We start from the raw sequence: 27,439 nt of genomic DNA on the forward strand, positions 1-27,439 counted from the left end.
TCAGTACTCCTGCTGAGTGTCACAGCCAAGGAACTCTATCCGCAGGGCGATGTGGTTGTGCCATTGGCAGGGATGTATCCTCACATAGCGGGCAAAGAGGGGGGGCTCCAGGGTGTTCAACACCGTGCTGGTGTGGTCTTGGTTTGCCTTGAAAATCTGGAGAGGAGAGAGAAATCAGAGGTGCGCTCTCCTCTGCTGGTGTAGTGAGCCCACGACTTGAGGACACGATCAACCCAGACAAGCACCACTTGGGAATGCTTTAGGATGGAAAAAGCACAGCCCTGCTCACTGCTCTTGCAAACAAACCTGGGAGCACACTAGCTGCCAAGGGCTGTGCTTGCTGCGCTGGTGGTGGCCTCTGGCCATCTGCCTACCTTCTCCTTGCCCTCCTGCAGGACTGGGCTCCAGTGCACACCGTCCTTGCTGCTGGAGACAGTAAACTCCTTCACAAACATGTGGTTGAAGACAGCTTTGGCACCTTGGGTTATGATTGCAGTCACCTTCTTGGTTACTTCAAAGTCCACTTGCAACCACTCGCCGGGGCTGTTGCTCTGGGGAAAGACAGACTGCCTTCAAAAGACGGGTACAAATTGAAAACAGGGAGGTTTAGATTAGATATCAGGAAGAAATTCTTCACAGAGAGGGTGGGGAGGCACTGGCACAGGTTGCCCAGAGATGTTGTGGATGCCCCATCCCTGGATGTCTTCAAGGCCAGGCTGGATGTGGCTTTGAGCAACCTGGTCTAGTGCAAGGTGTCCCTGCCCATGGCAGGGGGGTTGGAATTAGATGATCTTTAAGGTCCCTTCCAACCCAAACCATTCTATGATTTTCAACCCTTTGGCAGCAATGGGAAAGACACATTCGTTGGAGCCCTGCGCATAGTCCTGGCCTTCACCTGCCCTACCAGGCATCTGGTTGGAGCTGCTGGGTGCTAAATCAGTGTGCCAACCCTCCCACATGCGTGCAGGCATCTTGCACCGTGCCCGTGGCTGTACACACTCCCCAGGTTAGGAAAGGTGGCAAGCACCAAGCCTGCCTGCTGGGATCCCGGCTTGCCCCCAAGATCCTTGCGTGGCCTACCCTTGGCCTCCAGGCGTTGGTCCTTCCCTGCAGGTTCAGGCGGGCCCGGGAGGGCGACCAGCTGGAGAAGACGCTGTTGCTGTAGGAGGATGCAGAGATGCGCTGGTCAGGAATCCCTCTGTTCTCCATTCCTAGGGGCATGGAGCAGCCTGGAAGAGAGGAGTGATGCTTGTCAGAGTGGGGAAGAGACCCATCACGGAGATGCCTTCTGGCTTCTCGCTGCTCCAGCCACCCTCCGTGTGCTCTCCCTGGTTACATGTCCTCTTGTGCCTTGCTGGGCTGTCATGGTCACCATGTGTGCAGCACGGCTCTGGCCAGGGAGTGCCAAACTACACCTGCCACTAGTCCCACCTTCTTCCTGGAGATTTTATCACTCTCCCAGGTCACAGTGAGGGCCAGAGCAGTCTTGGAGTGGCAAAACCAGAGGAAAAGCCAACAGCACCTGTCTCTGCTTGTTCCCTGCTCCCCCAGGCTGAGGCAGCAGCTCCCCAGCTAGCAGCTTTGCTGGTGAACCAGGAAAAAGCAGCAGTGAGAGCTGGCTCTATGCTCTCCCTCTGGCACTGGCTATCTCTGAGACCAGAGATAACAAGATTTTCCAGCTTTATTCCCCCACCACCTCCATGCCATCTCCAGCCTCCTCCTCGCCCCTCCACAACTGCCAGGCAAGTCCCGAAACACGTGGAGCTGGCGCTCAGCACCATGCAGGATCAGGGCCTGGCTTTGGTGCTCGGTATCGGGAGGTGGGACGTACTGTTCAGATCGCAGCCGATGAGCTCCATGCGCAGCGTGGTCCGGATGCTGTAGTGAGTGGGATTAATGCGGATGTACCGGGCTATGATTGGAGGGTTGAAGCGATTTTCTTTCACTCCGGTTGCATCCACATTTGCGAAGAACAGCTGCAGGGAAAGAAAAAGAGTCAAAAGAGAGCTAGACAGGACAAGGATTAGTGGGGAGAAGAATATTTGTCTGGCACTTCTGTATCTTATCACCATCCTTACAAGAGAACAGCAGCTCAGGGAAATGATCTGAGATGTGATTCAGACCAAAGAAGTGTGAATGGACCAAATCGGGGTGAACCACTGAGAAACAGATGGAAGAGAAACGTATGGTCCATGTAAAGAACTTGTTTTGATACTTTCACCAAACAGCGGAGAAAAAGAAGGGGAAAAAAAAGACAGTCCTGGGACTTTTGAACTTGGGAATTTTTGGGCACAGCTGGTGTACATGATGGAGGATTTTCTGGATACTTTAATTCTGCTGCTGGAATGATCAGCTTATGCATACTTAGATTGTGTTTCTTTCTTGTAAGCAGAGATCCCGCAAATCATCTGCACCCACCCAATGTTTTTAGAAAGCCAGGTTTGCCTTTGGGGTCAAAAAAAGATATTCAGGCAAAATCTTATGCCTAGCTCTAAGTAACATGGAACATAACGTTAAGTGGTGGATCTCATGGCCACCTGGGACTGTGGAAGGAAATAGCTGTCAATTTTAAATGAAGTGGATGGACACAGACAGCAAGTCGCTTGCAGACATGTTATCTGTGATTCAGTCATCCTGGCAGTGAATGCTCACTGTTCCTGCCCTAATCAAATATCTCAGGGGCTGAGGAGATCTCTGCCTTGCATACAGAGCTTCCTAGCCCTCATCACCCACCCTGGGAAGACACCCTCCTCAAGACCCATTTGCCTTACCATCTGGGTGCTGGTGGCATTCCCCTTGTATTTCCTCCACCTGTGCCCATCAAGGCTGTAGAAAACAACAAACTGGGAGATGTAAAGGCTGGAGAACTTCTGTCGGGCCCCTTGGGTTTTTATGCCGTGAATAATCATGAGATGCAAAAGATCCACCTGAAACAGAAAGTTTGGGATTGATTTCTGATGGAAAGCCCCAGCCACATTCAGGCAATGCACTGTAAACCCATGAAACTCGCTTCATCATGATATAACTGAGCACAGCTTATGAAACTGGTTAAAACAGCCATTCGTAAGTGCACAAGTCAGCCAGCAGCGGGGAGAGGGCAGGGGAGCGTTGTTTGAAGAGGAGAGCTGTTCTCACTTGGTCTTTGGGGGATTTTTGCACAAGCTGATGCTGCAGCTGGCCCATCAAGTGGTTCCTCTGCTGCACTGAGGATGGTACTGGAGGTCACGCTAGCAGCAACCACGGTCAGACCAACTGCCATTGGGCCCTCAAAGCTCCCCTTCCAGAGAGGAAGGAAGGGAAATCGCAGGACGTAGTTGGAGAGACACTGGCCACCTATGCGGGCCCTGCACAGTGCATCAGCTGCAAGCGTGCCCTTGCAATGCCCCCCACGGTGCCTCCAACCACAGGGCCCCTCTCACCTGGATCCAGGCATTGCTGCGGTCGGTGCTCCAAGCATTGATGGAGCCAGTGTTATCCAGTCTGGCCAGGTGAGGAGCCCACTGCCCTGCGAGGAGAGCGTACAGATATGAGGGTGCTGGATGTGCAGGATGGTACCTGAGCAGGATGGCACCTGAGCATCACCCTAGGGTTTAGCAGCCCAGTCGTGTTGGCTAAGGCTGCCCCGAGCTCACCTGCCTTCCTTGCAGCGACAATACCTACTCACCGTACTGCCCCGACGCTGTGATCTGAGAGTCTGCAATGTGGCCCGAGGACAGGCCGAGGTTGTTTCGGCAGTCTGCAGCCAAAGAGGGAGGAGAACAAAAACCAGGGAGAGTTGGTTAGATAAGAAGGCTTTCAAAGGAAAAGCCTAGGCTGGGTAGCAACCTCCAGGCTCAGGGAGGTTGTCTCAAGCCTCCAAGAGCCCCTCTGGCTTGTTTGTCTCACACAAAGTTGTGGGTTTCAGATGCCTCCACATCCACTCCTGAATTTTAGGGGCGCTGGAAGTTCTTGCTCCAAACCCCAATGTCATCAGCAGAGAGTTCCCAGCATCAGCCACAGCAGCCTCTTGCCAAACTCCCGTCCCTGAGTCCCTGGCTTCTCATTCCCATGTCCTGATCTCCCAGCAGTGCTGACAAGTGTCTCTTCCTTATACCCATGTCTTGCTCTTGGGCCTTTTTGTTGCTAGGCAGCATCTTTTAAAAACAAATATCACGTGTTTAAAGAAAAGCCTGCCTGACATCCCTGTCTCTCTGTGTCTCTCTTCTGCTCTGCTGAGCACAGGGCTGTTTGTCTCTTATAATAACCATTATTATTAGTGACTTGTCACATCTTGGCATCTCTGCTGCATGGCAAATGCTTCTGGGGAAAATGCGAATTTGAAATCTTAAGTGGATTTTTAACTTATGGAAATATTTTCTGGCTGACATTTAATACTCCTTTGGGAAGAGGAGAGAGCCTGTCACTGTGTGATAAAATACTACTCTCACCAACCGCTTCCCCAGTGTTTACTTAAGGTGAGGTAGAAACATGTTGTTCTGGGGTGGATGGAGTCAGTGGTTTCCTGTGGATTTTGAAGTTGTTCTTAGGGCTATTTCTATCAGAGCAACCTGTAGCCAGGCAGTGTTGCCCACTGCCTCCTGTCATCACTCTGTGCCTCAGTTTACCTCTTGACATGCGGTTAGGCAGCTGGCACCGTACCTTTCCGACAGCACGGGCCGGCACCAGCATGTGCATGCAGTTGCTGGGGTGAGTGCTTTTTACAGGAGGTCCAGAGACCCCCAGTTTTGGAAAACAAGAGCCCTGGGAGCAAATACTTGCAGGCAAATGAAGCTGGTCTCCCAGCCTTCACCCCAACCGTGTCCCTGACTCTGTGCTCTCTGTGGAGCTGCGTAGGGTGGCAAGGACTGAAGTTGTGATTGTTTCAGAGTGAAAACCCTGAAGAATCCCACTTGGTCCACCCCAAGGGAAACGCTGAGAGACCTGTGGAGGGAGGTCAAAAACATGCTGGCTGTGGCCACGGCAGCAAGCGGGTCAGGACGCAAAGAGGATTACTCACTCAGGTTATACACGAGGAAGAGAGCACTCATCCCGGCTTGCTGGTGCTCTCCCACTTTGCACTCTACCCGCCAGATCCCGGCATGTGAGGGCCACATCTCCACCGTCCCGAAGACACCTGGCCAGGAATGGAGGGCAAAGCAGAGGGGAATTACTGGTTGTGGGATGACACAGTGCCAAGCACTGTGCAAACACAAAGCCAGGCTCTTCCAGACCCATTCTCCCTCCTTGCTCTCCCCTCACTGCCTTGGCACTTCCTAACAGGCACGGACATGAAGCCCTGGCAGCTGGGGTGTGCACAGTGCCCGTGCTGCATCTCACCAGGATAAAGGTTGTAGACTCCCATGCGATACTCCTGGCTGGTCCTGACGCTGAACAGCTGCCCGTGAAAGTGGACGGAGTGGATATCCTCAGTGCTGCCCATGTTCAGGAGGTGCCACCGGACCCGCTGTTGCTGAGCCATCACCAGCCCGGGCAGTGTGTCACTCACGTAGCCATTGATGGCTGGGGAAGGCAGTGGTCATGAGCGGCTCAAGGCTCCAGAGTTTTTCCATCCCAGTATAGATTGTAGGATGGAAAGAACAAGGGCAAGGTTCCTCACCATGGAAGGAAAGGTTTCTCTTAAACTCAGGGCTGTCCTGCTGGACGCGGCAGGGAGGGCGGCAGTTCCTCTCCATGTTCTCCAGGAAGTACCAGCTTTTGGTCTCGTCAAAGATGGTGAAGAGCAGGGAGAACTCCTGCACAGCCAGCTGCCGCCTGAAAACGAAGCTCAGCACCCCACGGCGGCATATGATCAGTGGTCCAATGAGACCCGAGTGCAGGTCCTTCTCCTGCCAGGGAGCCGGGAAAGAAGGGTTTGCCTCGGAGCAGCACAGCAGCGAGGAAAGCAGCGGCGCTGCCTGCATCCCCGAGCTAGTTCCCACTTGTGCACAGCACAGGGCACGTGCAGGGTGGGAAGGGCATGCTGGGTTCATGGGGGGATCCCCACCCTGCCTCAAGTCAAGAAAGGCTGTGTTTCCACATGCTTTCAAGAGAAGTGGTGTCCGTCTGTCCAACTGCCTGACAATCCCCATCCCACTTACGTTACAACCCACAGGCCAAATTCAGCCAGATTGGGCAGAGGGGTAGGGGACTACGGAAAGCCAGTTCCCTACAAGTCTCATAAGATGAAGAAAAACCCAATTAAGAAAAAGGAAGAGAAGAGAAAGCGCCAGCATGCATTTATCACTGTATTAGACACCTGAGAATCTACACCGCCACAGGCTGCTTTTAGCCCAGCACCGTAGGAAAAGCCAGGACCCAGGTCTGCTGCCCGACTCTCCTTCCTGGGATGTCCCATGGAGCAGGCTCCCACCTACCAGGTCCACGTTGGAGAAGTAAGCCCAGGCCTTGCAGTCAAACTCCTGCGTGGTGGGTGCCATCTGGGGCAGGACTTTCCAGGAGTATTTCCGGAGCTCACCGGGCTGCACCACCTCCCCACCCGCTGTTGCGCCCTGCATCTCCTCGTAGGCTTGCAGTGTGGAGTGGAAGGAGAAGGGCCGTGAGGCCAGGTTCTTGAATGTAACCTGCACCAGGGGGAAGGCAAAGCAAAGGGAGCGTGGGAGGAAGCTAAGCACAGCTCCGAGGGTGTCATGTCAGCAGAGTGAGGGTCTCTCATTAGACAGATAAGATATCAGGAAGAAATTCTTCCCAGAGAGGGTGGTGAGGCACTGGAACAGGTTGCCCAGAGACCTTGTGGATGCCCCATCCCTGGATGTCTTCAAGGCCAGGCTGGATGTGGCTTTGAGCAACCTGGTCTCGTGGAAGGTGTCCCTGCCCACGGCAGGGGGGTTGGAACTAGATGATCTTTAAGGTCCCTTCCAACCCAAACCATTCTATGATTCTATGATTCTCTCCCTGCTCAAGGGGACAGAGAGTGTCAGCCACACTACTGCCTCTGGAGCCCAGAGGTGCTTCATTCTGGTGAAGATTTCAATGAAAACTGGCCAGCTTCTCCAGGCATATGGGTTCTAGCTTGGGGAAGAGCCTTTTACCACTTCCTGGGGTGGGTGCTGAAGGACTCTTGGTGGTGAGGGAATTCCAAGCCTGCCCTCACAAAGAGCACCCGAAGAAGCTTTAATGAACCCTACTTAGCTCATTATCCTTTTTATAACCCAAAAGGCTCCCCATGGAGCCTAGGAGCTGCTCAGGCTATGCTGTTACAGGGGTTGGGTCTGTCTCAGGTCCAGGGCTTTGCAGCCCTTTGAACGCTCTGAGGTTCCTGCTGGCCCATTCCATCAGCCACTGAGATCCCTCTGAACAGTGGCTCTGCCTCCCAGTCTGGTGCCATCCACATGCAGGGTGCCAATGGGGCAGCTCCTGCCCCTAAGCCCTGAAGGTGAACCCACAGGCATTGCAGAACCTGCAGGCCCACCTCAGCACTCCCACAGCCAGCAACAGGGGGATTTCAGGTTTCATAGGAAATGGGAACTTTCAATTCACCATGATGACATCTTCAACTTCTGCCCTGATGTATGGCCCGAGGATGCCCAAGTGTTCGTCCAGCTCTCCCCTTAGCAGTGGCTGCGTGAAGGATTCGTCCATGTACTCTCGGAAAACCACCTTGCGGTACTGCTGGAAATGCTTCCTCCTGCCGCTCCAGTGGTCCCTGCTGGGGTGAGGGCAGTTAAGCACGTCAGGTGATAGCGTCCCATAGGGAGGGCGGCCATGGCAAGGCTGCTGCAGGGCAGGGGTGATGCAGAACCCCGAGCATCCCTGACCCACTTGCAAGAAAGCTCAAGGTTGTTGGAGTTACAAAACTCCCCAGGTGGAGGGGAAGTGCTGGGAGCTGCGTCATACAGTCGCAGACCTCTGATCCTCCCTGCCAAGACATGCCAACTCACGCATCAAGCCATGCCACACCGCGCAGGAGGAAGACATGAGGGACAGTCACACTTACGTGGCTTTTAGGAAGTGCTGGGGTCTCTGGTTCCCATATTCCCACATCACCTCCACTGCTGCAATGAAGTATTGCCGCACCTCCCCCTGGAAGGAGCGTGGGTCATGCTCCTCTTCCCCATAAATGTCAAAATCCTCCATGGTCTGCTCTGTGTCGCCATACTCGTCGTAGTCCAGTTTGTCAGCCTTTGGCCTGGAGGGACTGGAATGGGTCCCATTGTTTGGAGCCAGCCTCTCCCTATGTCCCGGGGCATCGTTCCTCTTCCCAGCTGTGCTGTTGCTTTCCCTATCCTCCTTGGGATCCCCTAGGCCCTGGCCCTGTCTCTTCCCGATTTCTCTGAGGACATCTTCGCCACCAAGCATCTGCCATCCATCTGGACTGGCTGGGTTTTTGGTAGTGGAGTTGTTGGGAGTGAGGCTGCTTGGAGACAGGGAATAGTTCTCTTTGGAGGCTGGTTTCATAGGGATGTCTCCTGGACTTTGCCCAGACGTGCTCTCAGGCACATGGTCCTTCGTGGCATTGGCCGTGAGCTGCTGAGGGCTGAACTGACTCAGGTGCTCCACAGAGTTTGTCTCCTCCTCCATCTGGCTTCTCCCCTGAGCTTGCTCACTCCCAGGAGCTCCCCAGCTAGCCAAAGCTGGGCTTTGCAAGCCCCCAGCATGTCCCACTGCCCCTGGAGAGACCAGGTCCCAGTTTGAGGCCAGGTCTGCAGCCGAAGCAGCTTCCTGCACTTCGGAGCTGTGTGCTGCCATCGCCACCTCACTCCCCAGTGCTCTCTGCGTGGGGAAGGAGTGTCCATGGTGCTGGCCTCCCTCGCTCTGTACACCCCCATCTGCGCTTGGCCTCCCCCCAGGATGCATCTCCTCAGTGCTATCTCCAAGCAGAGCCTGTGGACCATCCCTGCCCAGCTGTAAACTCTCCTCAACCATGTTTGATTTTTCTTCCAGACTTTGCTGGGCCACCGTCACCTCAGGCAAAGCATTGCCTGGTATCAGGGATCTCTTTTTGAAGTGAACGCTGCAAAAAGGGGAATGAGGTCCACACGCCTTTGGGGCTTTCTTATTCACTGCTGTCTCAGGGGTCTGGCTGGCCAGATCCTGCTCTGCTCTGTTACCCTCAGAGAGGGGCGCTCTGCTGCCAGGCCAACTGGTGGTGGGAAGACCCAGGCTGTGCATCAAATCTCTGCTTTCCAGTGACCTGGCTTGTCGAGGCCTCCAGTCAGGGCCACTCATGCTTGGTGCTGGAGTTCTGTGCCTCAGAAACTGCTCAAGGCTGTTCAAGAAAGCATTTGGGAACTGCCGTGTGCCATTTTCCATGATGCTTGATTTAGAAAAGGCAAGACTGTCCATCTCTGGCAATTCCTTAGTGGTTGTAGTGTCCTGAAACACTTCCCCCAAGATTAATTCATCCCTCTCTTCTGTCATTATATAGCTGGAAGGCTCAAGGTCACCGGTGTGTACAAAGGTGTTTTCTAGAAGGCTTGTGCCTTTGGCAAGTTCAGTGGCTTCTTGTTCTGTGCCACTTTTTGCAGGCAAAGAGTTACTTTCATCCGTGAGGATTTGTTCTTGTACAGGTTTGCTGGGACCCAAGTCTGACAAAGAAACATTTTTCCCTTCAGAAGATTCATAAAAGACTTGTGAAACAACTTTGTGAAGTCTTTTTTCCAGCCTAGCATCTAGCTCATTTGTTAAATAATTGCTTTCTGTGGTGTGACTGGGAACCACAGCTTGAGAAGTACTGTTGTCTTCTTTCTTGTCTGAAGGACTGTCCAGTGTGGAGGAAGAGTTCTGATCAGTACCTAAAGTTGGTTTTGTATTGATTGTCTCCTTTGACTCATATAGATTCAAGGATATTTTATCAGCCTCTCTTAGCCGCTTGTCCTCAGCACCCTGGGAGGATGTGTCTTGAAGTCCCAGATTGTGCTCCAGGTCATTCTGGTGAAATGAGCTCCCGTTCTCTTGAAGAAAAGCTTTGCTAGCCGCATGAGCAATTGAGTCCCACAAGTTTGTTGCATGAGTAGTTGCGTCTTGAGGCTCTGCTTCCAGGATCTCTAATGTACCACCAGACTGGACCCACATCATTTTTATTGGCTCCTGAACCTCTGTGATTTTTGTCTCCTTCTTTACTGCTTGAGTATCTTCTGAAGCTGGCATGGCCTGGTGCAGCCACTGCCGACCTTCTTCTGAGCTCACGGTACCATGGACCCTTCCACTGACATTTGCCAAGTGCTCTCCAGGTGGGAGAGCTCCAAACCCTTCCTCCTGCCTGATGATGTTTGACAATTCTTCATCATCCAGGAGGGATTCATAGGACTCTGGCTCATGGTTTGTCTCTGGCAGAGAAGACATGGAAATATCAGGTGGATTTGGGATTGTTCCTAGAAATCTTGGTGTGCCGTTGGAAGGGGAATCAGAAATCCTGCCACCATTGCCCAGGATGGCCCCATGGCTGGGTTCTGTCAAGCACAGTCTTGGCTTCTCTGTCTCATTTCTGGAAGAGGTGACATTGTTCAGTTGCTCATTCACACATGGCCTGCGCCATCTCTTTCTTTTAGAGAAGCCCCTGGGTTGGAAGTCAAAGTCTCCCTCCTCCTCGTCGAAATCCACATAATCTTCCCCATCAGGGTATTGCTCCTGCTGGCACTGCAAGACTGTGAATTTGGCATGCATCCCTCGGTCTCTGAAATTAGGATTCAGGCACCCCAGCGTCCAGATGCCTGTCTCAAGAGAGGACAAGAGCACACCATCAGCCCACCGCAGTGGGAAAGAAAACGAGCTGCCATCCCCATGCTGCTCCTTTGCTCGTGCAATCTATATTTTCAGACAGCCTCTGGTTCATGGTAGTGATTTCATGTTTTCATAACCCCTAGGGTATCTCACAGCTGGACTCACAAGACATCAGGGTTGATGGCAACACCAGAGCCAGTCCTGACAAGCACCGTCAGCAGGGCCGGTGCTTCCTGCCAGAGCTTAGCGAGCTACACACACCCGCGAGGCCCGGCAAGAGCTTGAGAGCCCACAAAGCCTCCAGGATGATTGCCAGCAGCAGCGTAATCACCATCATCCACCCCCAAAGACATGCTGGTGCTGTCAAATACACCTCTCTCCCAGACACAGTCGTCACATCTCTCCCACTCAAGGAGAAAGAAATGAAAAGGCCGCCTCTTGCTCATATCCCGGCCAACGCGTTGGCTCCTCGCAGCGAGCACCAGCAATGGGTGGGGAGGTGTGTAATAACCAGGCTCTGACACTGGAGAGAGCTGTCATCTGCTGCTGGCCGAGCCGCTCGCCTGCTTCAGAGCGGCAGGCAAAAATCAGAGCTCAAAGGGATGCAACGTTTGGCTGGGTTTTTAGAAAGCTTCCTGGCGTACCTCGAAACCCTGCCAGCTTGGCTCAGGGCGCAGCGCTCATGACCGACATATCAGGGTTTGCAATCGCATGGTAAATTCGCTGCTTCCTCTGAGAGTGAGGAAATGGTTTACAGCCCTGCTTTTGCAAAGGCTAAGGGAAAAATGTTGAGTGGGGGAAAACAAAACTGAGCTCTGAAGGAAATCCTAGGATTTCTCCATGGCTGCGACTTCCGTCCTTGCAAAGGTGTGGAGATAAACGGGGTGTCGTGACCAGCGGCTGAACCTATGGCAGGGACAGCGCTGCCGCTCCCCTCGACCTCCGAGCTTGGAGCCAAGGGTGCAGATGCAAGGTCCACGGGGCTCACGTTACTGCGACTTGGCAGCACGTGTGACCTTAACACACCCTAATAACGAAGTAAAATACAGTAATTTAATTTCTGTTATTTAAGCTTCGGAAGAATTTAATCATTGCCTCTCACTTTGCTGTTTCAGCAGGTTGTACAACCCTTTGCTCTCAGGGCTGCCAAAACGCAGTCGGGTACCAGAGACCTGCCTGGAGGTGCTCACTTATCTCGGCTGTGATGCCAAGCCCGTGGTTTGTAGAACAGCCCGTGTTACTCACCCGGCTTTTCCAAACTCATGAAGACCGTTTCTCCAGAAAACGGGAAAAGGGTGAGCACATCCTCAAAGACCATGTTGCGCTTGAATGTGTTTCCAGAGAAGAAGATGGAGAGGAAATCTGTTTGGGCCCCAACACTCAGGACATACCAGTACACAACGTCATTCAGGCAGAGTTTTGGTTGGAGGTTGTCAAACACAAAGCCGTTAATAGCTGGAAGAGAGCAGGGGGGAAACATCTCATCAGGAAAAGCTGCCGAGCTGCTGCATGTTCCCTGGGGCAGGGATGAGTCTGTGTCTGCTGGGGCTTTACAGGGAGCCCCTGGCTGAGCACTCACTGTGCATCACGTTGGAGGCATAAAACTGGGGGTCCTGGGGGTCCACATGGGCTGCGTCAGTGCAGAACCGTCTGATGTTCTCCTCCAGATACCAGCTGCGGTTCTCATCAAAGACCGAAAACAGCACCAACCTCGTCTTGTCTGACATTATCTGGAAGGCAGAGAGGGAAGCGTTTATCCCTGATCTGATGAGAGCAACCCTGGGGCTCAGCGTAGCTGCCAGACTGTAGCCTGGGTGCATGGGGAACAGTTTGCTGCTATTTCACAGGCATTAGGATCCAGGTTTGGAGAGAAGGGAGCACACCGGGGAGGATGGGGAAGGCAGGGGCATTGGACTGATGGTAGGGCTGAAGAGAACAGGACTGACAAATTTGCTTTTACCCCAGTATTTCACCCACCGCAGTTATTCCAGCTTTTCAGACTGGCAGTGGAAGTGACAAAGGAAGGACCCACCTGATTTCCCCTCTGATCCATGGACTTCTTAAAGCAGATCAGGAGGGGCCCAATCAGGCCTGAGGCCGTGTCTCGGACGGGGTCGATGGAGCTGTAGTAGAAACGGGTGAGGCAGCGAGGATCCGCCTGTGTCGGCCCATCCTCTGTGGTGATCCTCCAGCTGTAGGTGAACGACTGGCCAGGGGCGACAGCAATGTTCTTCACATCCTTATCTGGCAACACACAGCCCAAGGGCAGGTCAGTTAAGTCTGGGCTGCTCCTGCAAGGGGTGATCCCGTTTTCCAAAAGAGCTCAGAAAGGAGGTTTCCTGACCACACAAGTTGCATAGAAAACCACCCAAACCCAAGCCTGCTCTGGGATGGCATACTGGCTACTTGTGCGTGCGTGGAAAGTTGATCTGGATAAAAGGAGCCCCTGGGCCCAGGTGAGGATGGAGTGGCATACGCCTAATTTTGAAAGCCCTTAAAACTCCTCTAAACTGGAAAATTTGTCCAGTCTCAGCTTTGTCTGGGCTCTGGGCTGCCTAGAGGAGTTTGCAGATGAAGGCACAGAGCTGGGCAGGGCTGAAATAAGTGAAAAACAAAGTGCTAAGATAGATGTTTAAGCAAATACAGCGAGACCACAAGAAAGGCAATGAGGAGATCTGGAAGGGACAAGGAAAACTCAAATGCAAACAAATCCTCTGAGCATTCAACAGGATCTTGCACTGATGTAGCCTTAGGAAAGGACCTTTCTCTGCTCCAAGGCCCCAGCTGAGCCTCTATAAGAGCCGGGTTTGCAAAGCTCGTGTGTCAGTCAGGGTAGGAATAGCTCATTTTATTTATACTCCCCTAAAGAGCATCATCCCTGTGGCGCCAGGACCGCGACTGCCCCGCTTTCACAGAGCTGAATCGCTGGCAAAGCTGGTGAGCCAAGTCTGGCTGGGGGATGTTGACAGAAGGGCAGGGACGGGGCTCCCAGCTCCCTTGTGTGGCTTGGCTCCTGCCAGCCAAAGGGCCACTTTGCCCTTTTGACTCTCCTGAAGGAAAACCTTAATTTAGCTAGTAACGGGTCACAAAGCTGACCTAGTTCGCTGAACTCCTTAGCATCTGCCATCCTGGTTCTGCCACATCTGCTGCAGCAGAGGAACTTTTTCTCCAGCCTCTGCAATTGATCCTGTCATTGTGATGCACCCGAAAGGGCATAGAGGAAGAGGGGAGAGGGATGGGGCACGGCTTTGCCCCTGTGGGATGGCCTTGCACAAGTTGTGATCCTGGGAGCATGCTGGCAGGGCATGAAAGCAGTTCTGGGAAAAGGACTTGGTAACTCAACAGCCCCAGAGAGAAAACTGTGAAGCTGTGAGAGGGAGAGTCTGAATCATAATGACTCCCCTCACATTAAAGCAGGGAAGGGGGGAGCCCAGGGAATGAGGACTGTAAGCAAACTAGATAAACAGGCAGAATCACCAAGGTAGTTCCTGCCTCATCAGAAAGCGGAGGTCTCCAGGACGGACCAAGCAACATGGTCCTAGCTCCCTGGTTGACAATGTCTCTTCTTCCAGCCATCATCCAAGCCTTCCTTAAAGACAGGGTTACATGGCACCAAGGAGGACCTGAACCAAGAATCATCGTCATCATGCGCGGGATTGCGGGGCTCAGGCGCGTGGATGGATGGGTTGGACAACCAATCTTACCACGGGCTGCAGGAAGCTGTCCTGGCCCAGAAAAATGGCAGCGGCCAAGTGATGTCCCATGTTCTCATGGCTGGCCTTACCTTGAGAGAGCCTCGTGGCATGGTATGGCCTTACACTGGTGAGGCCGTGAGGGTAGATGTTGTACGGTCGGCTTGCCAGGTTCTTGAACATGATCTGAAATGAGGACAGCCAGCGGGAACATTTAATTCTTTCTGAACATTGTAAGCCCTCAGAGCTGCCCTCCGCATCCTTGCAGGGAGGGAAACTCTGGGATCACCTACCCAAAAGTGTCCAACGGGGAGGAACCCGGACATGTCTGGGACCACAAAGTAAGTGTCAGAATAGAAGAAACGACTGTTTATTTCTAACAGTCTACTCTGTCCACCTTTCCAGGAGGTGCCCATTTTAGGGAGGGCATGAAAATATCAGATTTATTAAAGGGTAAGTTGCTGTCTTTAGCCTCACTTTGCATGTGAGACAGAAGAGATCTGTCAGCCCAGGAGGTCTCAGAGGACCAAAGTATGCACAACAGTCAATGGCTTCAAAGTGCTCCCCACTTCACTGCATGAAGCCCTTCATTTATTTCCCTAAATAGCTCTGTCGGGGCTTTGCCACAGGTGTTACCTTCAGCTCCATGCCCACAACTGCACAGGGAACGCCAGGCAGGGAGCAGAAATGTGAAACTCCTGGAAACCATCCCATTCCTCCCAGCACCAAGCAAGTCAAGCGGTCAGTAGAGGCACTTGTGGAGACACAAGTGCCAGTCCCCAGTACTGTATAGTAAGAGCAGATAGGTGGGGAAGAGTGGTGGCTGAGAGGATGCTCCTGCCTCAGAGGAAGCTGCTGGGTGCTATGTGTCATGGATTAATTCACACGGTTAGTAAGATGCTTGCAATGAAGTCAAATCAAGAGGACTGGGCTATATCCTGCGCATCTCTGCTGATCTCACTGCGAGCATTTAGCTTCAGCTTTCAGTAACATTTGTCTTTCTGGTGAACTTTGGACATTACCAAACGTGATAGAGGACCTCAAGGACTTATGTCAGACCTTAGTCACAAACCAAGAGCTATTAGGAGGCATCAAGCTTTGAAATTTCCCCTTCCAGTCTCTGGAAATCAACCTCTCTCTTACCTTAAACTGATCTCCAACCTCCCCCTTAATGACAGGTCCCAGAATTCCCTTGTCCGGTTGATCTGACACCTTGCGCTTCTTGAAGGTTGCATCCTCGTACTCCACAAACATCACTTTCTTATACTTGGAACCAATCCGCTGCGGGCCAGCCTCCAGGTACAGGCTCGTGAGGTTTCTGCTGGCAAATAGCCACATGTGGGATGCTGTCATAGCCAGAGCAAGACCTTCCATTGTCCAAAGACCTACACAGCTGCCCGGGGACTACCAGGGCACAGTGGGGACACCCATCCCTGCGCTCACAATACGCTTCTCGGGGAATAATTTTTCAAGTGATTCAATGCTTCTTTAATGGACAAAGATTCAACCAGGTTGCACAGCAGCAGCCTTGGGCTGACACTGCCCTGTCTTGGAGGGAGGTGGTGACTGTGAGAGCACAGCAGGTTGTCCTGTGTCAGGGGACCCCCCCAGCATACACAAGGCAACAGACCAGCTGCCATTTCTTCATCATCCCAGCTCCTTCCCAGGAGTAAGGCCAGCCCTAAGATGAAGAGCACACCTCCTCTGGCTTACCCTGCGAGGGGCTGCAGGTGGGGATTTCTGCCCTGCATGCCTTGTTCCAGCGGGCTGGCATCCCCATCTGGCAGAACCCAGTGACCCCACTACTGACCTCAGCCCACACAGCCTGTGTCAGCAGAGTGACGTTGGGACTGGTGACAAGTGTCATCACCATGCAGTGCTGACTAAGGGCCTTGTGATATTGCACTTGCATCATCTCTCCCTCTAAGAAGTGGGGCTGCAGCAGGGGCCAATTGATCTGCCGTCTAGAGCAGGTCCTTCCAGACAGGGCAGAGACCCAAACTCTGGGGCTGCAGGCACGTGTCCTGGCTGTGCAGGGCCTCCTGGCTGGAGGGTGGGAAGGGTCACCAGGCGTTGCCACCTGCTCCGAAGGGGCTGACCCCAGAGACCTGGGCAACAGAGAGATAAATGCCCCAGAAACAAATGCCCCTGCGGGCATTTGTTAGAGCAAAGCCAGGTCCTGCTTTCCCATGGTCTCCGCAAGGCCATCATTGCCCTGCGTCCATACTGTTAGGGTTAATAAGGAAGAACAATAGTGTCCAGGTTGGGTGGAAGGAAAATAAATTTCTGGGGACAAGGGGAGCAGCTGTCAGGGTTGCCTTGAGGAGCAGCTTCATGGGCACACATGCCTGCTCTCACCTGTCCAGAGACTCTGGCTTCATGGGAGCATAGTCCCAGTCCATTTCCTCAGCCGCGATGTAGTGAGTCCAGGTAACAGGCTTATCTTTGGCAAAAGAGCGCACTTGGATCACATGATAAGTTTCCTCATCTTCTTCAGGGTAATCCATGTCCTCTGACTCATCTGACAGCTTCCCCATTTTCTGCAGGCGCTCCTCCAGACACTCCTCCACCTTCACAATGGCCTCCATGCCAGCTGGGTTCAGACAAGCCAGGCAGAAAGGGTCACTCAGACGTGCCACCACGCGGGCACTCCCCCAGGCTCTGCTTGGGAGATGTCCTCTCCACTGCTGTCCCACCAATGGGCCATCACATGGGTCAACCTATGCCATCCTGGTCACGGGACAGATTACACCAGGAGCAGGAGGGGCCTTGGAGCTGCAGCACTGCAGAGAACACTGAGCCCAGGCCATCCCTAGAACTTTTTTTCCCCCAAGCTCTTGCAGAATAAGGTTACCTTGCTCGTGGGACAGTATCTGGCAGAACATCCGAAACCAGCCAGCTGTTCCTGGTATGGTGTGGGCTGTGAGGTACGTGGCAGGGGAGATTTCTAGGCTGCTGAGACGGTGGCTTCTCACCAGGAATGTGTGGGCTTCAAAGAAGATGGAGTGGACTTCTGGTCCAGTGCCCAACCCGATCACATGCCAACGGACCTGCTTCTTGAGGCACAGTGTGAGACCTGCCAGGGGAGAAGGAAAGCACCCAGGAGTCAGCACTGCATCCATCCCTTGTCCCCACTCTTGGTGTCATGGACTCAGCCTGACACGTGCCAAGTAGAGTCCCCTGCCCCATGAGGTGGTGGCTTCAAGCTGGAGAACTTGCATGTGAACGTGGACTTGTCTGAGCAAAACAGAGGTGCAGGCCACATCAACACCCTGAGAGAGGACCAGATTTACAGCGGGGGACATTAGCAAGGGATCTGGAAAGCGTGCAGATTGGAGCCCACAGTGGGATGCAGTGGCAAAAGAGGGAGATGTGCTCCTTGACTCTATAATATGGGAAGTGGGAACTGGAAAGGGGAATCATTTGTCTGACCACAACACTGGCAAACCTGATACTAAACCAGCACGTCCTCAGCAGTAGTTGAAATACTCCAAAAAGGGGCAAAGAGAGGTCACCAGGATTATTTGAAGGCTTGAGAAAATTCCTTCCTTGGAGACACTCAAAGAGCTCAGTGTGCTTAGGAAATGGGAGAGGACTTGACTGCATTGTAAAAATATTTTCCTGGGAAGAAATCTGTGTGCTGAGGCGCTCTGTAATCTAGTGGGGAAGTGAATAACAAGAACAAGTTCCTGGAAGCTGAATCCAAACAAAGTCAAATAGAGAGTCAAGCACTTGTTTTGAGCACTGAGTGCGAAGGTGGCTGGAACAGATCCCAAGAGCTCGGGAGTAGACAGGGCGGAGGCTCCATCCATAGGCTCCCCGCTCCCCATCGCCGCCTCTCAGGCCAGGACCTGCAGCCAGATGGGGGGTCACCTGGCAGAGGTGGATATCTTCTCAAGGAGCAACCCACTGTGCAGACACAGCAGCTGACCATGAGGTCTGCTCAGCTCTTAAGCTTCATGGATCCACAAGGACAGGGAATTCAGTGGAGTTTTGCTTGTGCCTTTTATTGGAGAATGACCAGACCCAGGAGGGTGGGTGGTTTCAGCATGCTGTTTGCCAAGGTTCTGAGTGGTAACGACTCTCCTGACAGTGTTTCCCAGTTTGCCTTGGAGATTCTTCACTCTCAGACAGCTCTAGACCTTCTTCCGAAAGAAAATGCCAACTTTTGTCTTCACTGAGACCGCTAGGCCTTTTCCTTTTCTGGAGGAGGCTCAGGGGAGACCTTATGACTCCCTACAACTATCTGAAAAGAGGGTGCAGAGAGGTGGGTGTTGGTCTCTTCTTCCAAGTGACAAGTGGTAAGACAAGAGGAAACAGCCTCAAGTCGTGCCGGGGTGGGGGTGTTAGGTTGGTTATCAGGAAAAATTTCTTCACTGAAAGAGTTATCAAACACTGGAACAGGCTGCCCAGGGGAGTGGTTGAGTCACCATCCCTTAAATACACATATTTAAGATGTGTAGATGTGGCACTTAGAAAAATAGTTTAGGGGTGGGCTTGGCAGTGTTAAGTTTACAGTGAGGCTCGATGATCTTAAGGGTCTTTTGCAACCTAAGTGATTCTATTAGTCTACTCCCCAAATTCTACGAGGTGTATTGTCAGAGCCAGGCTAGTGAAAGCTGAATTTTCCCCTCAGCGCTACCTCCAGCCTTGTTCACAGGGCTAAAAGAGGTGAAACTCTTTGCTACCAGCACTATTCCTAGAGACCTCCGAGGATGTCAGCTGCACCTGGCAACACAGCCAGCCAGGAACAGATCCTACCCCACTGTAAATGGGCAAGGCAGATCCAGGAGTTGAGATGTGGTAATCCCTCTGAGGTGAACACAACCTAACGGATCCAACACCTGGAAACTCCTCCTGATGTCCTTGCTCACAACCTTTGACAACCCAGCTTGAGTTTACAGACCTGGCTACACCCCTGTGGCTAGCATCTCCCATGTCCCCCTTTCCCGTCCCCGGCACGGCAGTACTCACCGGGCAGTGAGCCATTGATGTAGCCGTTGATGGTGTGCAGCTCCGTCCTGTTGTGAGGGAAGGGCTGAGGAGCTGCCGGGGTGCCGGGCTCAGAGTACCAGCTTTTCCCTGTGGAGAGAAGAGGATGCTGTTGGCTTTCACTGGGGAGCATTTCAAAGGAAAAAGGAAACCTTCCCACTGGGGTGAAACAGTATGAAATCCAAAATCGAGGGAGGTCAGATGCGTGGTGCCTGTTGGAAATCCACAGCAGACCTGGCCATGGGTCTGCATGAATGTGATGGTGACCACTGCACGTGGCAGGGCATCACTCCCTCGCAGCTTTTGCCTGTGTGATGGGAACAAGGCCAGGGCATGGGATGGGAGAGCTGTGGGGGTGGACGGAAGAAGGAGTTGCAGTACTGCACCAGGGTCACACTGGTTGGGGGGGTCTGTACAGGACTCAAACCCTTGGGAGGCAGTGTGGGAGCTGAACAACTGTGCTCACACCATGGCCAAAGCATGCACCCTGGACCAGGCTGAATTCAGGGCCTGACAGCAGTCAGCAGGGTAGTTACCTTCATCAAACACCCCAAAGAGCATCACGAACTCTTGCTGTGTGTCCTCGATCACATCACTCACCAAGGTACCTGCAAGATGCCACAGGATGGATCTCTTTAAAGGTCAGCAAGCACCATGCCTGTCTCCCCCCAGAATTCCCTTTGTGCCCTCCCTCTAAGAACTGGTAAATCAAGGCCAGGCTGTGGATTGCTCACAGCCCTGTTTCCAGCCTTGCAGTCCCCAAAAGTTCGTGGTTGAGAGGCAGCTGCCCCCAGAAGGCATCAAAAGGTCAGTTTGTGCTGCTTTCCACTCGCAGGCTTTCAGGATCCACTTAGTCACCTGGAAGAGCCCATTTTACCTATCCCACTCATCAGCACCATTGTCTGTGCTCGTCTAGACTTAGCTCTGTCAGCAGAGACACTGCTCCTGGTGAGTCACTGGAGCCTGCAGACAATGCCCTGGGAGGAGGTGACTCCTCACCATTCCTCTCCAGTGACTACAGAGGGGTCTGGACAACTGCCTCCAGGAGATGGCTCAACCAGGGGTGGCCAATCCCACCCCACGTACACTTCTTGGTGCCTTGCACCCAGCAAGCGTTAACAGTCAGGATTTCACCACCTCCGCGTTTACCCAAGGAAGGAGAGCAGGCACTGGTAGTGTGGACCAGGCAGCGACCCGGATGTCCTGGTCTCTCCTGCCTGATCCTTAACTCTTGCTGATACAAACTTCCCTCTAGTCCTTCTGCCAAACCCGTTCGACAAAGCACCCTGCCTGACACTGAACGATCACAGCTTGGTGACGCTCTGAAGGAAAAACAAACATTTATGCCTCCATAGCAATTCACCTTATGGAGGGGTAAGGTTCAGAGAGAAGGTAGAAGATTTCATCTGTGGTCTGAAATCTTGCAAAGGAAAGAAGCAACCAATTTCTCTCCAGCAGGGAAATCCAAAGTGTGTTTGGCTCCTGCACTGGGAAGGGACTCATTGAGGAAAGGGCCAAACCCCAAAAGTGCTGTTGCTGACCACAGCTTACTGACCCCACTGCCACGTTCAGTCTCTGGAAGGCGTCTTTGATTTTTCTGCTTTTCAATTCATGGTTGCATGCGACCTGTCCCCATCCTGTGCTGTCCTTACCAGGTCGGCACACGAGCAGGGCTCCGATCAAACCCGAGTTGATGTCCTTTACGCTGTCGGTGTTGGAGGAGTAGGAGTGGGTCAGGCATGGTGAGTCGCCATCCGTCGGGCCCTGGTTTTGCTGGATTTCCCAGATGTACGTGTGTGTCTTCCCTGGATCCACCCTGTCACCCTCTTTCTCTGGCTGGCTGGTCTCATCCTCATACCCTGCACCTAAAGCCAGAATAGTGACCGTCTGTCATAGAATCACAGAGTCACAGAATGGTTTGGGTTGGAAGGGACCTTAAAGACCATCCAGTTCCAAACCCCCTGCCATGGGCAGGGACACCTTCCACTAGACCAGGTTGCTCAAAGCCTCATCCAGCCTGGCCTTGAAGACAGTCCTCACAGAGGGACAGGAATAACAGGATCGGGAGGGATGTGCTCCCTCCTGGCAGGCAGCAGGGCAGGATGTGCTGCACAAGGGTTGGCAGCACCTGGCTATTGTCCAACTCACCCTCCGACACCTTCCAGTAGGACACCCCGACGGCGTGGAGGTTGTACGGGCGGGAGGCCAGGTTCTTAAACGTGATGACCACCGTGTCATAGACTTCTGCTCGGATGGTGGGGCCCAGGAGACCTGAAGACAACACAGTCAGACAGCTGGGTCAGGCAGCTCACACCCAGCAATGGATCCCAAAGGGTCTGGACTTTCCACCTGCACAATTAGCAGTTGTCCCTCATGCAGCACGGCAGCATCCACTGCTCTGGCACCAGCAAGGCTCCCTGCATCCCCAGCAGCTCTGCCGTACTGGGATGCTACCCAGGTGCTTTCCCATTCCTGGCCAAGGAGCTGCCAGCACCCAACCCAGGGTGAGTTTGGCTGCTGTCAAGGAGAGCTAGGGCTCACCGCACAGCGGGTGCTTCTTACCCATCCATGCTGGCTTGGGCTTGGGCTGCGTGAACGAGGCATCGGGGTACTCCACAAACACGGCTTTCCTGTACTGGGGAAGGACACCAGGCATGGGAGGCCGCGGGCCCGGGTGCCCTGATGTGCTGCAGGAGGAAGGAAAATCCAAGGCTGATCATGCGGCCCCATCCACAAATGGGCAGCAGGCGTCCTCTTCCTCCCCTCCCTGCCAGCTTGCCCGTGCCGTGCCAGCCCCAGGGATTGCTCACCCTGTTGTGTCCTTTGAGTTTCCTGACAACCCCCAGGTGTGTTTAGAAGCATTTTGCTCAGCTCACGGATGACAACGTGGCAGTGATTAATGTCACGGTGTTAGTCATGATGGAAGAAACACAAGGGCAGGAGGCACAGTGCCATGCCCAGCTGCAGCCAGGAGCAGGCACAGCTGCCAGCCTCCTGCCTCGCACCTTGCCTGGCTTCGTGCTCTCCCACCAGCAGAACCCCGGGCACCGGGGGTGCTGTGATAGAAGTGCCATGGTGGCCTCTGCCCTGCACCCCACCCCATCTCCATCCTCTTCCAGTGTGGCAGATCACATCACATCACATCACATCACATCACATCACATCACATCACATCACATCTAACCTCAAGGCTCCTCCCCAGGTACCCCCCATGTCGGGCTGCGTGGCAGGCAGCAGCAGCTTGCTGTGGTCCTAGCAATGTCCCCATATTTGTTTATTTTCTGACCAAACTGGGATTTACAGCCAGCCCCTAAAAACTGCTCCTTGCAGTAGGAAAATAAAGGAGCCTTGAACATATTTCACACCCCACTTATCTCCACTGGCCACTTTCTATCTGTAAGCAGCTTAACAAATTCATTTTCCAGAAGGAATCCAGCACGTTTATCAGGATAACAAAGCCATGAATTTCTCCAGGGATTTTAGAGGCTGGCTTATCAGCCCCAGGACTGAGTCCATTTCCAGTAACCAGAGACCACTTCCAGCCTTGTTTTGTTTGGAGCAAAAGCCAGGTGGTATTTTACTCCCTCTGAAGAAGAGGGAGGATTGCTCTCCCTCTCTGACTAAGCTTTCATTCAAGCAGCGGTTCCCTTTGCAACTCTTCCTCAGGAGGAAGAGGAAGGGGCCAGAGTGACTCAAATTTAGGAAAGGGTGATGCACACTCACCCCCACGCTGCCGGCTGGAAGCCACCTGCAGCTGGAGGATGCTGTGGGGAGAGCGGGATTCACCCTCCCTGGAGGCAGAGCAGGAGCACGCACGAAAAGCCCACCTGTGCCCAGCTCCTGCCTTTCCCATCACATCTATAACCCCATGCTGGGGCTGCCAGGAAGCCCCCAGCACACACGGCCCCAGTAAGCGAAGCCTCTGCATTCAGCTGCCTTTGCTCAGGAGCCATCATCATCCCTGGATCCATGGCAGTAGGGTCTGGACCAAGGTTTCTCTCCAGGTGATCCCACGCTGGGAGATGGCAGTGCCATGGGGCCACTGGCACTGGGCTGTCCACTGTTGGGAAGCTGTGCCTTCACCTCTAAATTACAGAAAGCCCAGCTTTGAAAATACATCTCTGATTTATGAGGGTCTGGTCCTGCTAATGCTGTGGTAAACCAGGCAGAAATCCTCTGGAACCAGGGGGATTTTGCTGGCATATGGGGACAAGGCTGGGAGGAGACTTGGTGACACCAGGGCTCAGTGCCAGGTCCCTGCTGGCACGGCAGAGCCTGACAGCCTTTGCAGGGGACGAGGAGGCAGAGTTCAGCGCAGGAACGCCTGATCCAAGTGCTTCTGGCCAGTCCTCTGCACTTGGGGTCCCCGTGGACTTGCTACCCTGGGGGGGCTGAAGCCGACGCAGGGAGGTAAGTTCCTGGCGCCTTCAATCAGCATTGTTAGCTGCACTATCTGCTCATCTCTCAGAGCTGGGAGAAGGCCAAGGTAAACACCCTGCGCTGCCGACGCACTCCCAACGCGGGCTGCTGCTCTGTGGCTGCCAGCTCCGACGTGGAGCTGAGATCCCTGGAGCCGTCGCAGGATGTGCTGGTCCCAGCTCCGAGACTGCCGGTATGGTTGGGTTTGGGAGGAAGAGAAAGTGAAATCATGGGGGAAGCGTAAGCATCTCTGGCCTGGTGTGCTGTAGCCCATTCATTTGACAGAGCTTTCCACAAACGTGCCAGAGAAACCACTGGATACAAACAGGGGTTTTGGAGGTCCTGCCTGGAGGTTCACCCCTGGGGACTGCCATGAGATGCTGGTACCACGCGGGTGGAGCAGAAGACACCCCATGCACAGCTCAGCGGCACCCCAGCTCTGGCGGCAGCTCCGCTCTTGCCACGCTCTCCTGGCTCGCTCCTGCCCACCCCTTGTCCTCGGCTTGGCTGTTTCCCTGAGCCCTCCCCACATGGGGGGAAACCAGCTGAGGCTGTAGGGCCAGGGAAAAGGCACCGTCATCCAGATGGGAAGAGTCGTGCTGCCTAGGCGTGCCCTGCCACGGGCTCAGAGAAAGCCAGTTATCTTTCCCTGTTTTAGAGAAGGACAAGTGACCCACCGATGCCTCACTCATCCCTGGGGCAGAGCCAGGTCCCTCAGTCACTCCTGGGTCAGAAACGCGAGCACGTCATTGAAACCTGTGCTGAGATGGAAAGCAACAGGGTTGAATGGACAGCGTGAGTGACCTCGCCCCATCCCCGAGCCTAATGGATCCGAGTGCAATGTTAGTAAAGCAGGGCTGGGGGGGGACACACACTGGTAAAACAGGGGTTCTAGATGTAATTTTCCTACCAACATAACCAAAGGGAGATAAAACCAACATAACTGATGTGGTGACTACAGCTGCTAGTCAGGCTGACCTGGTCATCCCCCAGCCTGGTTTGCAGTGCCTGAACCCAGCTCCACACTCCAACCAGTGTGGGGTGGAGCCGTGGGCTGACATTGCCCCAGCACGGAGCTGGGGGAAAGGGATGCGGCAGTGGGGCAGAGGGAAGGCGTACGTCTTGATTCTCAGGGGAAGTAGCCACGCAGCTCCTCTCCCCGTGCCGAGGACACACAGCCATGCGTGTCCGAGCCAGCTGTGTCTCCAGACAACTCCATCCTGGTGCCTCAGCAATGTAACTGCCACTTTTCCTTCCTACTCCCAAGTATTCAGGCAAAAACACCGTGCCTTCCTCCCTCCTGTCACAGTGTCGCCGGTTTTTGCTCAAACACTAAAAATTATTTTCCTTCCCTAAATGCAAAAGTTCAGCCCCAGCACTGTAACATGCACTAAGATATAAATAACTAAAGCTGGGTTTTACCAGGGGTGGGCACAGTGAGGAGCCTTTGCTGCTCTGAATAACATCGGGGGGGGGCACAGCCAACCTGCCCTGCAGCCCCCAGGCAGGGAGGCACAGGACCCTATCTCCCCTTGCATCTCCCCAAAGCTCCCGAGATGCAGAGCAGAAGAGAAAGCACAGGCTGGAGAACTAGCTCTTGGCTCCGGCCACAGACCTTAAAGGCTCACAGGCAAGCAGCGTTAAGACAAGGCGGCGCAGAGCAGCCTGCATCTCCCTCTGCGGACTTATTCCAACTGTGCATTATCAGGGGTTGCACGTAGTGACTCCCCATCCCTTGGGAACACCCTTCCCAGCTGTACCCGCAGCTCCAGGGTGGCGGAACACCCACAGCAGCGTGCTGGCATTGCCATAGAAAGAGCTTTACCTTGCGGGCACTTGCAGCACGGGGAGCAGGTCGCTGTGCATGTAGTCCCAGGAGGTCTCCACGGCGCCAATGTAGTATCTTCTGACTTTGCTCATGCCCTCCTCAACCAGGCAGAGGAGCAGGAGGCCATGCAGGGTTCCCACCAGCATCATGCCTGCCGGCTGGGAACCGTTCTAGATTCAGGAGGAAAAGTGAAAAGGAAGGAATGAGGCAGGAAAGAGGAGAGAAAAGCCGTTATCTTCTCATGCAGCTGTTGTAATCCACAGGAGACGGTGATTTAAAGGCAGCACCCACAGGCTCAGTCAGAGTGCTGGGGAGTTTCTCCAAGACATCAGGACAGGAATTGCTCGAGCGGGTTAGTGCGAAGAGGAGCACGCAAGGGATAGACTCTCCCTCTCTTCCTCTGGAGTGGCAGTGGCAGAAGAGGAAAAAACAAAAGGAAAGGGAGGGCAAGCACAGCGGTAAGCTCTGCTACGGGACCCAGCTGGCTCCGTGTCCTGCTGGTGTCCGGGAGCGAGGTGAGGAAAGGGAGGGTTGCAGAGGAAGGGAATTTAGGTGCGGTCTCTGCCTGGTCCCACCTTCCCTCTCACCGCAGAGGAGAAGGAGGAGAGTGGCTTGCAGGCCAGCACCCTGCAGCTGCCCGGGCTGTAGGAGCCTTTATTTTCCCTGTGGGTCAGTCTGGGCTTGTACCTGGGGCTGGAGCCCCCCGGGAGCCGGCAGTTCTCTTTTGTACCTGCCAGAGCTTGAGGAAATGGTGATTTAGTGGAAAAATTGTCTTCAGGATGCAGATGACCTATTGTTATGAAGCAGGAGAGGCTGCCCTGCGCCCCCCAGCACTGGGAGCCTGCAGTATATCCCCGGAATAGCTAGGGATGAACTTATGGATGTACGTATGTGGGGTGTATCCCTGTCGCACGAGTGCCTGCACCCCAAGCACCGATGATTTAGCCACACAGCCTGGCTTCAAGCCACATGGGAGGAAGAGGGTTGGGGTGATGCCTGGGAGTCCCCTTCCCATCAGCTGCTCCTCGCTGTTCTCCTCTCAGGGTCCTGCAGGACACCCCAGAGAAGATGCACTGAAATTGGGGTTTTGGGTTTTTTTTCCCAAATTTCTTCCATTTTAAATGAAAAATTTTTCAATACCTCTTTTTGAAAGCCCAGGAAATCCCCCACGCCCCCCCAAATGCACACGCACGTGCTCATGTACATGTGCTTGCACACGGTTTTCCCTTGGCTCGTACAAGCAGGAAGACGAGGAGGAACGCCCTGCGTGGTCCTGGTGTCCTCCACATGAGCAAGGTGGGGAAACGTCCCGTAAATCATGCTGAGGGGCAGCAGGAGTGCAGTGGGGACAGTGACCTCTTTAGTGACAGTCCCAGTGTGTGCAGAAGCATCCATGTGACGGGCCTAGGTGTCTGGGCAACAGAGGGAGGTGGTGGGGATGGGGGTTTTGGGGTCCCAGACATGAATCCTCAGCCCAGGGCAGGTGGGACTTGTAGGGGATGGGACATGAGATAGGAGCTGAGCCCCCTGAGTAGGAGCAATCCCAGTGGATGCAAGAACACGTTTCCCCATGTCCCATGTTCCCCGTGTCCCCATGTAGCCCAGCACAGCCTGGGAACAACCTCAAGCATCCCAGCCCCATGGGCTCACCGTGCAGGAGCACCCCATGTCTGTGGGGTCAGTAACAGCTCTCTGTCCCCCTCCCTCAGAGAGGGGCCAGTTCTCACCACCTCAGTGGGGACACCCCCTCTCTTCCCACTCCTCTCCTTATGACAGCCCGGGGTCTGAGGGGGGAAAAACCATCCTGGGCAGCTGTGTCTGGCTGGGGCTCCCACAGCAGCAGCGAGGA

At 53.9% G+C, this 27,439-nt stretch overlaps 1 protein-coding gene across 1 annotated transcript; it reads right to left on the reverse strand.

Moving 5' to 3' along the window:
• On the reverse strand, positions 1 to 25,736 carry LOC104502553 (coagulation factor VIII-like). The gene is made up of 27 exons (XM_010160569.1): positions 25,588 to 25,736; positions 21,906 to 22,030; positions 21,492 to 21,614; positions 20,996 to 21,208; positions 19,880 to 19,951; positions 19,326 to 19,433; positions 17,206 to 17,427; positions 16,710 to 16,944; positions 15,495 to 15,669; positions 14,444 to 14,537; positions 12,692 to 12,903; positions 12,239 to 12,389; positions 11,905 to 12,114; positions 8,978 to 10,649; positions 7,934 to 8,695; positions 7,477 to 7,642; positions 6,354 to 6,560; positions 5,597 to 5,825; positions 5,317 to 5,499; positions 4,997 to 5,113; positions 3,665 to 3,736; positions 3,420 to 3,505; positions 2,772 to 2,927; positions 1,832 to 1,976; positions 1,081 to 1,229; positions 375 to 551; positions 1 to 156 (listed from the first exon to the last, which is right to left on the reverse strand). Exons 1-27 carry the CDS (start codon positions 25,734 to 25,736, stop codon positions 1 to 3), a joined length of 6,366 nt encoding a protein of 2,121 aa, XP_010158871.1.
• Between the last annotated feature and the right edge of the window lie 1,703 nt (positions 25,737 to 27,439).

The sequence above is a fragment of the Eurypyga helias genome, unplaced genomic scaffold (genome assembly GCF_000690775.1).
Source record: "Eurypyga helias isolate BGI_N326 unplaced genomic scaffold, ASM69077v1 scaffold24750, whole genome shotgun sequence".
In the NCBI taxonomy this organism is placed as follows: domain Eukaryota; kingdom Metazoa; phylum Chordata; class Aves; order Eurypygiformes; family Eurypygidae; genus Eurypyga; species Eurypyga helias.

What these genes read in the sequence shown, in the direction of transcription:
- LOC104502553 (XM_010160569.1), bottom strand. Translation starts at nt 25,736, where the DNA reads ATGCTGGTGGGAACCCTGCATGGCCTCCTGCTCCTCTGCCTGGTTGAG. An exon ending in CCTGCTCGTGTGCCGACCTG is followed by an intron (nt 19,952 to 20,995) that starts GTAAGGACAGCA and finishes GGCATCTTGCAG; the next exon opens with GTACCTTGGTGAGTGATGTG. An exon ending in CATCGGCTGCGATCTGAACA is followed by an intron (nt 1,230 to 1,831) that starts GTACGTCCCACC and finishes CCTCTCTTCCAG; the next exon opens with GCTGCTCCATGCCCCTAGGA.